Here is a 13,299-nt window from a genome sequence, read left to right as displayed (position 1 = left end):
AGTCAGTGCCACCAACAAAGAATGTCAGCCAACTCTCTCAAACTGTGGATAAATCAGGGCTGTTGTGTGTATTGACTACTCCCCAGTAACAGAGACAAAGGAAGCTTTTTTTCCAGCCTCGGATATCTGAAACCAATTTTAAATTCACATTGGCCCAGAAATTGTTTGGAGTGGCGAACCAACAGTGCTCACTAACCCACTAACTTACTGCGGTCTTTACTGGGCGCACCTCCTCTAAGAAGAAGCGGAGAACAGCCCAGCGTTAGCTCCAGCGAAACTAAGACCTGTGGGAGAAGCAGTATGCAGCATTCTTGACAAGCTGCGAAGTGTTTCTGCAAGCTGGAATGTAAAAATCGAGGCAGTGAAAGGTACAACACTAAAATCATTTGTAAAAACAATTATAGATAGCGAAAAAGGGAGGGTAAGAAAGAATTGAATTAAATAAGAGAGACAGAAGGGAGAAGTTATAACTTTCTAAAAAAATGATCAAAAACTATTAAAACTATTAATGAGACTCCATTTTAAAAGTTAGTTTTTAGTTGTTTGGCAGTCATTAAGACATACTGTGCTGTTAAAACTTAGTATAGACCTGATATTTTTAAGTGTACTTGTTTTGTGGCGATATTAGTTACTTTCCAGCTGGGTAGATGAGCAAGTTGGCGCTGGTCCCTTGTTTCCACTGGTTCCAGCTGGTGATAGTTTCGAATTAAAGGCCTGTCACATTGCCGGTGAACCAGGAGGAACAAGTTCCGGATTTCCACGTTTCATAACGCGTGTGCGAATGCCGGAACTTGCTCCTCGATTTCGCTACTAACAACGAGCGCTGCTGAGCTCACCATTCTTTTTTAAGCAATTTCTAGGTCATTGTGTCTATCAAAAGACATAAAAACCAGAAATTCTCTGGGTTTAATGCAGGATGTAACCTTCGGTCACAACAGTGCTAACAGTTGTCTTACTCTCCGGCTCAATAATTATTCTTGGCCAGTGTCCTGTGACATCATCAGGATTCATGGTTTAGACAATACTTTTGAATTGACAAAAAGGATGTAAATATTGCAAAAAAATTATTTTAAAAGGGCCCTAATGGATAGACTTCTAAATTATAAGTATAGAATACTTCTAAATATAAACTGTACTCTGAATTGTAAAACAGCTTTTTGGATTAAAAAGTACCAGGAACAGTGATGGCAATGTTTAGGTTCCAAGTCAAGTTAGCCAAAGCTATAACTTTTATACTGATGGGACAGAAATATCAAGTTTCAGATGAATAGAATTAAAAAGTAAAAATACCAAAAGGACAAGATTTAGTATCTTCAGAATTAAACAAAAAGGAAAATCTGTACTGTAATAGAACAAGTCATATATATTATTTATTGCCAGTTGAACTGTTAAAATGAACTACATCTTGAAAGAAAATAAATATAGATCAAGAAAAAGCAGCAACCCACTGTAGGTTAACACAGTATTGGTGCTCAACATTAAATACCAGAAAGAAAATTACTACAGGAGGTATGAATTAGAATGGTGGAGATCCATAAATAGCTGATTATGAGAATCCCTACGTGGTCAGTTTTCAGTAAAATATTAAAATGCCTACGTGGTAAAGAAGCAGAATGCAAAATGGTTAGAAAGGGTTAATTAGTTAGTAACTGAGATTGGTACAGGTGGCCTGGCCTCCTGCTGGGCCATATGTTTGCGTAGTCAGCAGGTTTGCATGGTCTTAGCAATGTAGAGTCTTTGATGTGATTCAAGGACTGGTCTGAATGTCTCCATGTTTATGGCAGATCAATATAGGTAACGAGCTTAGCCAAAGTTGAAAGACATTCCAGGTTGGGAGATAAGGAACAGAAGGGACAGGGAAGAACATTCCAAGTTGGAAGGTGAGGAAGTATCCCCTTTGATGTCTAACAGCAGCATGATCAGCACATGGACGATTTATGATTGGCCGGAAATAATGTAACCTCGCATTGCAACCTATGCCCGGCTTATGATTGGTGTTGACCCTCGTTAAGTATGTTCCAACCCTATTGATTTGTATAAAAACGTGTGGATTTCTGTATGTTTTTGTTCTTGCTCTGCCAGCATAGAGTGACTCTATCAGGAGTCCAAATCAATGCTGCAGACTAAGAACCCTGCTATTAAAGTTGTGATGAACTTTAAAATGTATTCGACTTCAGTTTTTACTGAACCAGACTGAGGGGAAAGAATCCGGATCGTCAATTACACCAGAATAATTTTTCACAAGATTGCTGTAACTTAGTGTGGAACTTACAAGAATGATGAACTTTTCAACTTCACTTATTTTTTTAATAAGCTATTATATGTATCTGTACATTTTATCGTCAAATTTGCTTTGAAGTAATATTCACAATTTCCAAATCGGCATTATAAGCTAAATCAACAATCCATCACAGGAATATAGCATTGTAAACACTTTCTTTAATATTTGTCAACATTGCTGTTGTCAGGTACTGCATTCTTCTCCAGTAAAACAAACTGGGGTTCCTTCTACAAAATCTGGCTTTACTGCATTTTTAAAAAATATTGCACGTTAGTTAAGTGACAGCATAACCACCACAATTAAAAATAATTAATTTACCAACAAAACATTTTGCAGCTATGTATGTATCACATATTCAGAGTGAACAGTTTTTTTTACAATATAAAGTAAAGAATTTAAACTGGTTCTTTTCATTTATAATGTACATCCCAAAATATTGCTAGGGTCTTATTCTAGACCTAGTATGTAATTAATACCCTGTACAAGACCTATAATTACAGGCTGCCATGCAACCAGGTATCGCAGCCAATCCAATAGCTGGCCATATAAAACATGCGTGCGCTCCCACCTGTGAAGAAGTTAAAGAAAACAAAATATTCTGTGCACACTTAACAAGAAAACTAAAATTGTTGCTACATTACTCTTTGGAAACTAAAGGCACATTTATACTGGCCATTTTTCATTGAATGACAGTAAATATTATGCATTTCCAAAAGATGTATAATCACCTCTAGTATACCAATCTTGCTTTTATTGCTATAATTCATGCACCAAATGATATTCAGTTTTAAACACAAAATGTTGACAAATCAAAAATGTTATTTGTACTCAGACAAGTTTGCTTGCAGATAATCAACTCTTGGCTGGTTACCCAGTCTTTCTGAACTTAGATATTTATAAGGGAATAATGTTTAAATGGGTACAGCCGTTCTTGTAAATACGATAACGTCAAAGTAACCCGCAGTGTGCAAATTATTGCAGTCCTAATGCTGATGGTTTAAATTACATTTGGTGCAGCTTGAGTTAATATTAACATTTAATTTTTTTTTGTATAGTCCTGCAGAATTGCATATTAATAAAAATTCACTCAGGGAAATTGAACAATGTGCATGTGTGCTTGTCACCTGCTGAAAATACCCACCATATTAATACTAATGTGCTGGCAGGGACTTAGGGAAGACACTATTTTAAGAGAGTACAGAAGTTAGGGGGAAAACTGTGCGGAGGATCACATATATATTTAAATCAATAACCATCTGGCCAAGATGGAAAAGAAATACTGAGAAATGTAAGGCATCTTATGAGCAGACCAGGAACATTCACACATCCTGTGTGGTTAACAAAAGCACAACTTAAAGGGAGCAGGAGATAACACCAAAGAAATGAAAGAAAAGCAGAACTGTTAAATTTGCAGTTGAAAGGAGGAAAGATAAGCATATAGAGTTCAATCTTCTGACAATTCATAATCAACAGTTTGAAAATCTGGCTTCGATGGAACAGAAGAGCACAATGGTTAGTCAATAAACAGGAAGTGGATTAAAAGCAAATAGCAAGCAACTAATTTTTAATTTTTGTGCCTTAATGAACTTGTGAAATTATCCACTTTGGTAGGAAGAATAGAGAAGCAGAATATTCTTTTAAAAAGGTGAGAAACTAAAATGTTGGTAGTCAGTCAGAGGGATTTGGGTCTCCTTGTACACAAATCACAGAAAGTTAACATGCAGGTACAGCAAGCAGTTAGGAAGGCAAATGGTATGTTAGCCTTTATTGCAAGGGGGTTGGAGTATAAGAGTAAGGAGGTCCTGCTGCAATTCTATAGTGCTTTGGTGAGACTACACCTGGGGCACTGTGTACAGTTTAGGTCTCCTTACCTAAGGAAGGATATACTTGCCTTAGAGGGGGTGCAATGTAGGTTCACGGGATTGATTCCTGGGATGAGAGGGCTGTCCTATGAGGAGAGATTGAGTAGAATGGGCCTATATTCTCTGGAGTTTAGAAGAATGAGAGGTGATTTCATTGAAACGTCTAAAATTCTTAGAGGGCTTGACAGGGTATATGCTGAGAGGCTGTTTCCCCTGGCTGAAGAACCCAGAACTAGGGGTCATACTCTCAAGATAAGGGGTCAGCAATTTAGGACCGAGATGGGGGAAAAAATTTCTTCACTCAGAGGGTTGTGGTTCTTTGGAATTCTCTAGCCCACAGGGCTGTGAATGCTCAGTCGTTGAGTATATTCAAAACTGAAATCGATAGATTTTTGGACACTAAGGGAATCAAGGGATATGGGCGGGAAAGCGGAGTTGAGGTAGAAAATCAGCCATGATCTTATTGAATAGGGGGTCAGGGGGCTGTATGGCCTACCCCTGCTCTTATTTCGTCTTATGTTCTTATTGCAAGAAATATTACCACTACAATACTAGCAATGAAAATGTTTCTTTTCTTTCTTTAATAGGAAAGGATAGAACCAAATATTCAAGCATACAAACATGTTAGTGGGAGTTAATAACAAGAACAAAAGACTAGATCAAAGGATGGAAAATCCTTCTGGATCAGTACATTTGGTAACTTCTCGAGTGCTATTCTGTGTGGTTGACTGCAGACAATTGGCAATGTCAGTGGTACACTGTACATGTTAGGAAGGTCCAGAGATAATTTCATGCTGGAAGGTCAACTAATGGAACAGATTCTCCAACTGTGAAAAATCTCAACTTCTTTTCCCTCTTTGACTGAAGTCAATGACTTATGTTCGGCTATGGCTTCATAAGGTCATAAAGACACAAACCTAACAGCTAGTTGCTTGCATTTTGGCTTTTGATCTTCCTATTATTGATTTCAACTGTGCGCTTCTGTGCCCTCTAGATTTTCGAACTATTGACTATGAATAGTTATCATTCTCTAATAACTCTCTCAAATTTTTGTTCTTCAAGTACGAGCCTAGACAATAAGTGTTGTCTGTGGGAAGTATCACAGATGAATCTGATTCTATTCTCACCTGAGGCACAAACGCAGACATCACTGGATGATCAGGAGCAGCAACACTGGCTGACTTTTTTTCTTGCCAAACCTAGGGCATTCCAGCCAACTGTAGCATCCCCATCATCAGCTAATTCAACACAGATCAGGAAATGAACCTGGGATCTTCCTGGTTTATATAGTTCAGTTCCACATAGGGGTGCATATCTACCAACAGAGCCTTTAGATTGGTTTGTTTTTAACTAAAAATTTGTGGGACAGTTTTGAACATACAGGTTTGACCATTTATTTCAATCCTACCGTGTTATAATTACGTCTATGTGCAACTGTTGCTTTTCAGCTTCTCTATGGTTTCTCTGTAACATTATCCTTCTATTTATTCCAGGTCACCAGTTCATTCAATGCAATTCAAGTTAAAATATTTTACCAGTTTGATTGGAAATTAATACACTTCTCAGCCTGAAGTCAACTTCTAGTGAAGCTCAGATACCGTGGTAAGTGTCACATGACTAGTTATTATACAGTTAGATAGAAAGTGGCAACAATGGGCCGGATCATCTCGCAGCGTACGCCATTAGTTAGACATTTTGTGCACTCTTTACTCGTAGCCGTAACTTGCTAGAAGTGCAAGCTGATAACAGTATGGGGAGGGCAACGAGATATCTGGGACCTTAGTTAACGGCGGGGCCAACAGTGTATCTCCTTAACCAATGAGATTTAAGGATTGAGAAAAACAAAAGGAGGAGGGTGAATTAGAGTCACATCAGGTACAGAAAAAGTAAAGAGATGGAAAGAAAGATTGCATTGAGAGAGAAAAAGAAAGAGACAGAAAGGAAAATAAAGAAAAACATTTAAAAATTTAAAATGTGACATTTCAAAAATCTCTAAACAATTTATTACATGCAGGAATGAGATTCAACAGTTTAAATTGTTCCCATTCTGGGCCAGAGAGGTTGACAGGCATTGCATTAACAATTATCACGTCATTAAAAAGGCACATGCACTCTTAATTACCAGGCTTAACTTTCTGTGGCGAGTTTAATGGGCAATTAATGAGCAAATCCAGCAAGTTCTTAAAAATAAAGGGGAGGGCTAAGGGAGAGACGCCGTTTGTGCGAAGTAAACGGCGAAGCGGCATAAATCGACCAGCAAGTTCTGGAGATTCACAACTCAATGCGCATTTCTTAATCCCCTGAACTTGCTGGCTGATTTGCACGTTAACAACAGCGTGCGTCATTAACATGCCGTTATTTTTCCAGCAAGATCCGGCCAATTGTGTACATCCATCCTGAAATTTTAAGTGGAAACTGCTGATTAGTATTGAATTACAAATTGCAATCAATTCCAACAAAAATGTTAGATCCAAACACAGAATTAGTACGTGAATACCTCCTACTTTCCCGATCCTGTCCACAGACACACACATTCTAGCATAGATCACTGGGTAGTGATCAGAAGCAGGCATGCTGAATGCTTTCTTTTATGTCCCTAAGCTTAGGGACACAGAGCTAACTAACCATATATTAAGGATCAAATCTGAGATTTTCCTGCTGAGTATGTTAAGTTTAATCTAGTTTGGAGTGAACTGTTGAGCAAATATACTGTGACTCAAAAAAGTTTAAACTGGCTATCATTAATCTTCAAATTTAAGATATCTTTTGACTCAAATACAATCCCAATTCAAGCACAAAACATCTTAGCAAACTCGTACTGTTATCAGGATTCAACTGCACCACACGTTACAGAATGTGCTTTACAGGGAATGAGAAATTTAAAAATAACTGCAAATATTGGAAGTACACAGATCCATCATCATCTGAAAGCAAAAATATGGGTTACTCTTTCAGGTACTAATGAAGATTTTGCACCCAAAACATTGGCCCAGAATTCATTGCAATAGTTTGTGCTCCCTGATCCTCCAGTGGCGAACTCACACCACAATTTGCTGGAAAAATAAATAAAATACACCACAGGGAGCATAGCTGCCTATGTCCAATGCCAAGGTACTGGGGCCTGACACAGAATGGAACAAAGGATATTTAACAGGGATGCTTTTAGGAGCAACGGCTGCTATCTGATAACATGGGGATGAGTCGCATTATGTACAGACAGAATGTTCAGGTTCTGTTTAATTTGATTGATGAGTTTGTGCTGAAACGTAAATATATAAATCGGCATTAGGAAGGGACCCGTATAGGGTTGTCTCCCGAGCTGCCTGCGATCCCTTGCCATATTTCATTACCGGTTGTAATTCATGCTTAGCGCACAAGCTCAAATCAATATTAATATAAAAATATTAAGATATTTGAGGGAAAATTAATTCATGCCTGGCTGTCAAAACACTTATTTTATTACTTTATTGAGGTTTAAGATTTCAATGAAGTTCCTAGAACAAGTACTACCCTCAATCACCCTGCTGAGTCATTGATTACTTTAATGATTCTGAGCACCTCCAAGCCATTCTGTAATGGTTTAAGTGGCTGTGGCCATCACAGTGGTATTAATTCAGCAAACTCGATCTCGCCATTGATTTTAATATTGGGGCGGAGCTGTTCAACTTTTTCGGTGAGGGTCTCCATGGAGCAGTGTAAAATTCCCAGCGAACTATGGGGTGGCGTACATAGTAGCATTAGTCACTCAATAATTTCCTGGAATTTCTGCACCATAATAATGGCATATGCCGTAGATGTGCCATTACTATGGTGTAAGTTTACAGCAAATTCAGGCCCATTAACTGGTCTTTTTTCAGATGCTGACAGACCTGTAATACCAGCATTCTTTGTTTTTATAGAATGACATTACATATATACAACATCCACTTTGCACAGCTATGAGTGAATAATTAGAAATGCAATTTTAGTCAAAACAGAAGTTCACTTGATCAATATCAACATTTTTCGTAAACATCTGTTTAGGCATGCTTAAAAATAAAAAAAAGTACTGATCATCTTGAATGAATGAATTCCTATATATAGTCCTACCATTTTGTTGAACATAAGGTAACCACCTCAGAATCTATTGCATTGAAAATGGACTTAATGCTGAAGTCAGCTATACATACTGACAGTTGTACTTTAATTCAGGCTTGAAGCCTATTATACGACTACAAATTTTGTGTAAAATAGTGCCTGTAACCACAAAATTTGGGCCACTTGAATTAAGAAGTAATGAAGTCTGATATGCATACTGTGAGCTGTGAACAGATTACAGATCTAAAATCAGTTAGTACAACAAAGCATCTAAGATATCAGACAGATCCACATAGCCTGTCACAGCTGACAAAGCAGTTTATGAAGTGGGCAAAATCGTTCCAAAATAATATTGCATGCGGGGTGGGGAACAGAAAACACACACACTTAGGGCACCTTCCATACTCGCCTTAAAAGGAGACCACGTCCAAAACTTGTACATGTGCTGTAGGTGGTTTTGTAGATCTTGTAATAAATACAGGAAACTAATACCAACGAGGAGTAATCATCATCACTGAAATCTTCTATCACAGTCTAGCACTGCTTTTTGTGGCAGACACATGCACACATGCCCAATTGGATTCATAAGCCTTTTTTTGAGCAGGTTCACTAAAATAAAAATCATTACTTAAAATGACAAGTCAATACTTGCATAATTTGTTTTCAAGTCATTAATTACTTCCAAGTAGCTCTTATTCAACATTTTTCATCTGAAACTTTTTAGCTAAATTTTAAAGGATACGGATTACTGAGCATTCTTTTAAGGTCCACTTTCTCATTACAGTACGGGCAGGTCTGCTTTTTACCCACAATGCACCAACCACGAATGCAGAATTCATGAAATCTAAATGTGTCAAGTTAAGGATGTTATGCTATTTGGCAGTAAGAAAATAAATGTCAGCTAGCAATCTCAGTTTGTGTTGATTCAGCAAAACACATGTTTCTAATGTGTAATACACACCACAATGCAAGTGGTTCATGTGTACAACTGTAAAATATAGTATTCCAAAATTCTGTTATCAAAGGTAACTAGACGGCAAAGTTTTAGATGCGTAGCTCATGCACACACACACACATTAGTCAACTGATGACATATCACCACCACTCTACAAGCATAGCAGAGTAAGCATTTTCTGGATTTTTTTTTGACAGTGAAGGCTATTTCTGGGGAAGTATTTTTAAAAAACACAATAATGAGTCATCATTCTGATATGTGTAACACTTTGGCCCCCAAACATGGTATAATAGATCACCCAACCAATCTTTGCAAAACACTCAATATTTCAAGTCTATCATTGTTGGATATTAAAACATAATTAAATGACACAATAGTACAGTTAGCCAAGAGCTTGAATACTGATCCCATAAATTAGAAGCTCAAGATTTCCTGTCAGTCATTACCAGATTGGGTGAATTTTGTAAGTTCTCAACCACCTGCCAAAAGATGGCATTTCTTCTTTGGGGGCAAGAACTTAACAAGGTTTGGCTAAGTCTGCTTCGAATTCCCCTACTGCAAGCTATACAAGCAATGCAGCCACTGCAGTTATGCGCAAATTCTACAACTCAGATTTCCCTGCGAGTCACGTTGGCAAGTAAAAAAGGATAGAACAGATACGCCAAAGGTGGTGAACTGAAAATTGTGTTGGCTGTGCTTTCCCCATCATTTGCTAGTTCTTGCAAAAAACGGAAGCAAATTTTAAATTTATTTACCTGCATGACTCGCTTCACTTTTTAATCCAGTCCCATGCATTTTACTGTTTCCCTGCTCAAAAGTGACTGAATAGGTTCAATCCACCCAGATAATTTTCAAGCTCTATACAAATGAACACATTAACAGACATAATTGCCCCAATAGTCATTTGTGCATCAAAAACTAAACATATACACCAGTTACACTTATTCAGACATTCAAACTATTTGCAATTAATTTGGGGAGGGGAAGAACAGACTCAATTTTCATGTGTGCCTTTAATATGAATTTTATTGTAGTATTATACTACTACTTTTGCATCAATGCAGTTTTAGATGTGTACTAATCCAAAAGCAGCAGTATTGGCCTCAGTTTGCAGCCGTCAGGTTCCGAAGGCACAAGTATATAGTATTCCAAAATTCTGTTATCAAAGATAACATATATTAAAGGTGCTTATATATGAATGCAAGAAGCATTCGTTACAAATTGCCTGCATTAGAGACTGTTGCAGCAGTAAGGAACTTGAATGGAAACAATGGCTTACTTCACAAAATGGAAATGAATAAAGCCCATGCAGGAAAGACAATTGATAGAGAAGGAGTGGATATTGCTCTAAACGTCAGATACTTGAGGTAAAGGAAGTTGACTTCATGGAAAGGGCACAGCTATGCAGTGAAATATACTCTGGCTGGAGGTTTCTAACAAAGAAAGATAAAACTACAGTAGAAATTTGCTACAGATGGCAGAATGGGAGAGAAGACAGAATATTTTGTGAAGAGATAAGGATATGTGAATGCAGAAAGTTTATATAATGAGGGATTTCAACCAAATATAAATTGGGAATGCCAAGTGACCAAGAGTGACAATTGATAAATGTAGCGTGTGACTGCTTCATGATGCAATGTACCACGGAAACCACAAAAGGCAGTTCTCAATTCAACTCGGTAGTGGTAAGTGACCTAACAGCGTATAAAAAGTGTGGCACCCGAGTGATAGTGACCACAATATGGCTAAGTTCAATACGATTTGAGATTATACGCTGCTGAGGAACAAAATCCAGGTATAAATTTTTTAAATGGCCAACTACAAGAGTGTGAAGGAAGAAATAAAACAAGTTGATGGGGCGGTGGGGGCGGGGGGAACTACAACACCATAGTAGAAGACAAATAGAATACCTTTAAAGGTATACCGAGGAATATGCAGGACAAATGCAGTCATAAGATTAGCACATGCTGACTCAAAAAACAAGCCCCTAAATGGATGAACAAGACAAAGAGAAGGATATAAGAGACAGGAGGGGAGGGTGCCCCCTGGGAAGATTACAAGAAACTTCAGAAGCATGTCAAAAGGGAGTGATCAGAAGAGCCAAGAGGGAAATGGAAATTAATCTAGTTGCAAATGCTAAATGCAACAGCAAAACATTCTTTAGGTACCACAGCAACAACAGGACAGTCAGGGAAGAGGTGAAAACCTTAAAGGATGCCAATGGGGATGAAACTGAATCTGGGCACAGATTGGTTAATATACTCAATGAGTATTCCCTTGAAGTATTCACCAGATAAGACTACAGTAATACATCCAATATTAACAGCAATAATCCATGCAGAATTACAGACTTTGACTTCAACAAGGTGAAGGTTTCAGACAGATTTAAAGGGCTCGAAACAAATAAGTCCACTGGGACAGATGGTATTTATCCCAGGGTACTAAGGGATGAGACTGGTTCAGTGCTCAATAAATGTTGGGAAAGTACTGCTAATTGGAAACAAGTTAACATAGTATCCATTTTCAAAAAAGGAGACAAGTCTAACCCAGGAAACTGCAGAACCGTCATCACTATTTAGAAAAATAATGGAATTGATCACAAAATAATCTAAGGGCAACCGATGTAAGAATAATGTAGTAAATAACAGAATATAGTTTAGATAGGAAATGGCCCAGAAATTGCTGAATAATGGCGAGTTCACGGCGCTCACCATTATTAGTTTGTAAAAAATCCAGCAATTTGTGGCGAAGAGATACACCATGAGTTCCAATTTTCCGGAATGTGTGGGACGATTTTCGCCACTCCACCGTTAGCCTTGAAAACAATGAAAAAATTGCAACCTCGCCATGAGCCTCCCCATTGAAATAAATTGCGTGTCATGAAATTGCTGGATGTATGCCGTTATTGCAAATTAATCTCACCGCAGCCATTTAGGGCTGGTGTTTCATGTCATAAGGACCCTATTAATGACGTAACTTATGGTCCTGACATGCCACTCAACCTTGGACGCCCAGAAAGGTAACAATGGAACTGTGGAGTCCGACTCCCGCAGGTAGTAAATTATTCCCAGAGGTTTTTAAAAAAGTTTATTTTAAAAAATCTATCTTGACAGTATTTATGTGCCAGTCGCGCCATCCAGTCTCCTGTTAGTTACCAGGATGGTAGAAGGCGAACTAGATGGATCTTGGTCTTTTCTCGTCTAGCAATTGCTATGTTCCAATGAAAGCAGTTCCACTGTTCCTGATCATGGTGATCAAGCTGGTTCAATACTTCATGGCTCAAGAATGTTTGTACATTTTGGACACCTACCCTGCCATTCACTCATAACTTCTTAAGGACCAATACAAGAATTCCCAAACACAACTAGGTTACAATGTCCTTTTCTTCTGCTTATTCTTTTTCATTTTTTCTTATTTTTCCTCTTTGTGTCTCGAATTTGACTCTAATTTACCCTAATTATTTCCTTCTCAGTCGTTCACTCCGTTTCTTCCTCTATCCTTTTGGCTCATTGGTTAAGGAGATAGACCATTGGGCACGACGCTCATGATACTTGTGCAGCCATATATCTACTTAACCACTCCCTCACTTCCACCTTTGATACCTTTGTCCCCAGTAAAATATTTAGTCACTCCCATTTTGATTGTTCTCCCTTGTATGACACCCATTTTTGCTTCCTCAAATCCAAGGGGCGCAGACTTGAGTGTATGTGGCACGCAACTAGTTTAACCGTCCATTACCAGATCTGACTGAACCACGTCAAGAGCTATTGGGTCTCACTTTCCTCTGCCAAGACCTCCCACTGCTCCAGAATCATCCTGAAGGTGGAAGATGATCCGACTTATTTTCTCCACCACCAACTCTCTCCTTAAGCCCTTCTCCACTGTCCCCTCCACCCTCACCTCCGTGAAGAGCTCATGGACATCTTTGTCACTAGATTGGGATCATATATTTAGCTGCCCCTGCTGCTCCCCTCCCTTACCCACCAAGACAAACCTACCCACCCCCCCCACCCCGCCCACACACACCATCGTTCCAGGCCTAAGCATGCTCCTATCTCTCCTATAGCTATAGCTCATCTTGTCCATGAGACCCACTTCCTGCTCCCGTGATCTCATTCCCACTA

At 38.5% G+C, this 13,299-nt stretch overlaps 1 protein-coding gene across 6 annotated transcripts in view; it reads right to left on the bottom strand.

Moving 5' to 3' along the window:
- Positions 1–2,316: 2,316 nt before the first annotated feature.
- Positions 2,317–13,299, bottom strand: part of rnf175 (ring finger protein 175) — a 37,080-nt gene continuing 26,097 nt past the window's right edge. For 5 of the 6 annotated variants that reach the window (XM_067991693.1, XM_067991729.1, XM_067991720.1 and 2 more), the window contains 2 exons: positions 8,963–9,064; positions 2,317–2,849 (listed from right to left, as the gene is read on the bottom strand). In XM_067991693.1, coding sequence (XP_067847794.1) covers positions 2,729–2,849; positions 8,963–9,064 — 223 coding nt within the window. In that variant the 3' untranslated portion in view covers positions 2,317–2,728. The remainder of the gene's footprint in view (positions 2,850–8,962; positions 9,065–13,299) is intronic. The other variant, XM_067991701.1, reaches the window with a different exon arrangement.

Source organism: Heptranchias perlo, chromosome 1 (assembly GCF_035084215.1).
Source record: "Heptranchias perlo isolate sHepPer1 chromosome 1, sHepPer1.hap1, whole genome shotgun sequence".
Taxonomy (NCBI): domain Eukaryota; kingdom Metazoa; phylum Chordata; class Chondrichthyes; order Hexanchiformes; family Hexanchidae; genus Heptranchias; species Heptranchias perlo.
Note: the sequence above shows the minus strand (reverse complement) of the source record. Positions and strands in the feature narration are given on the sequence as shown.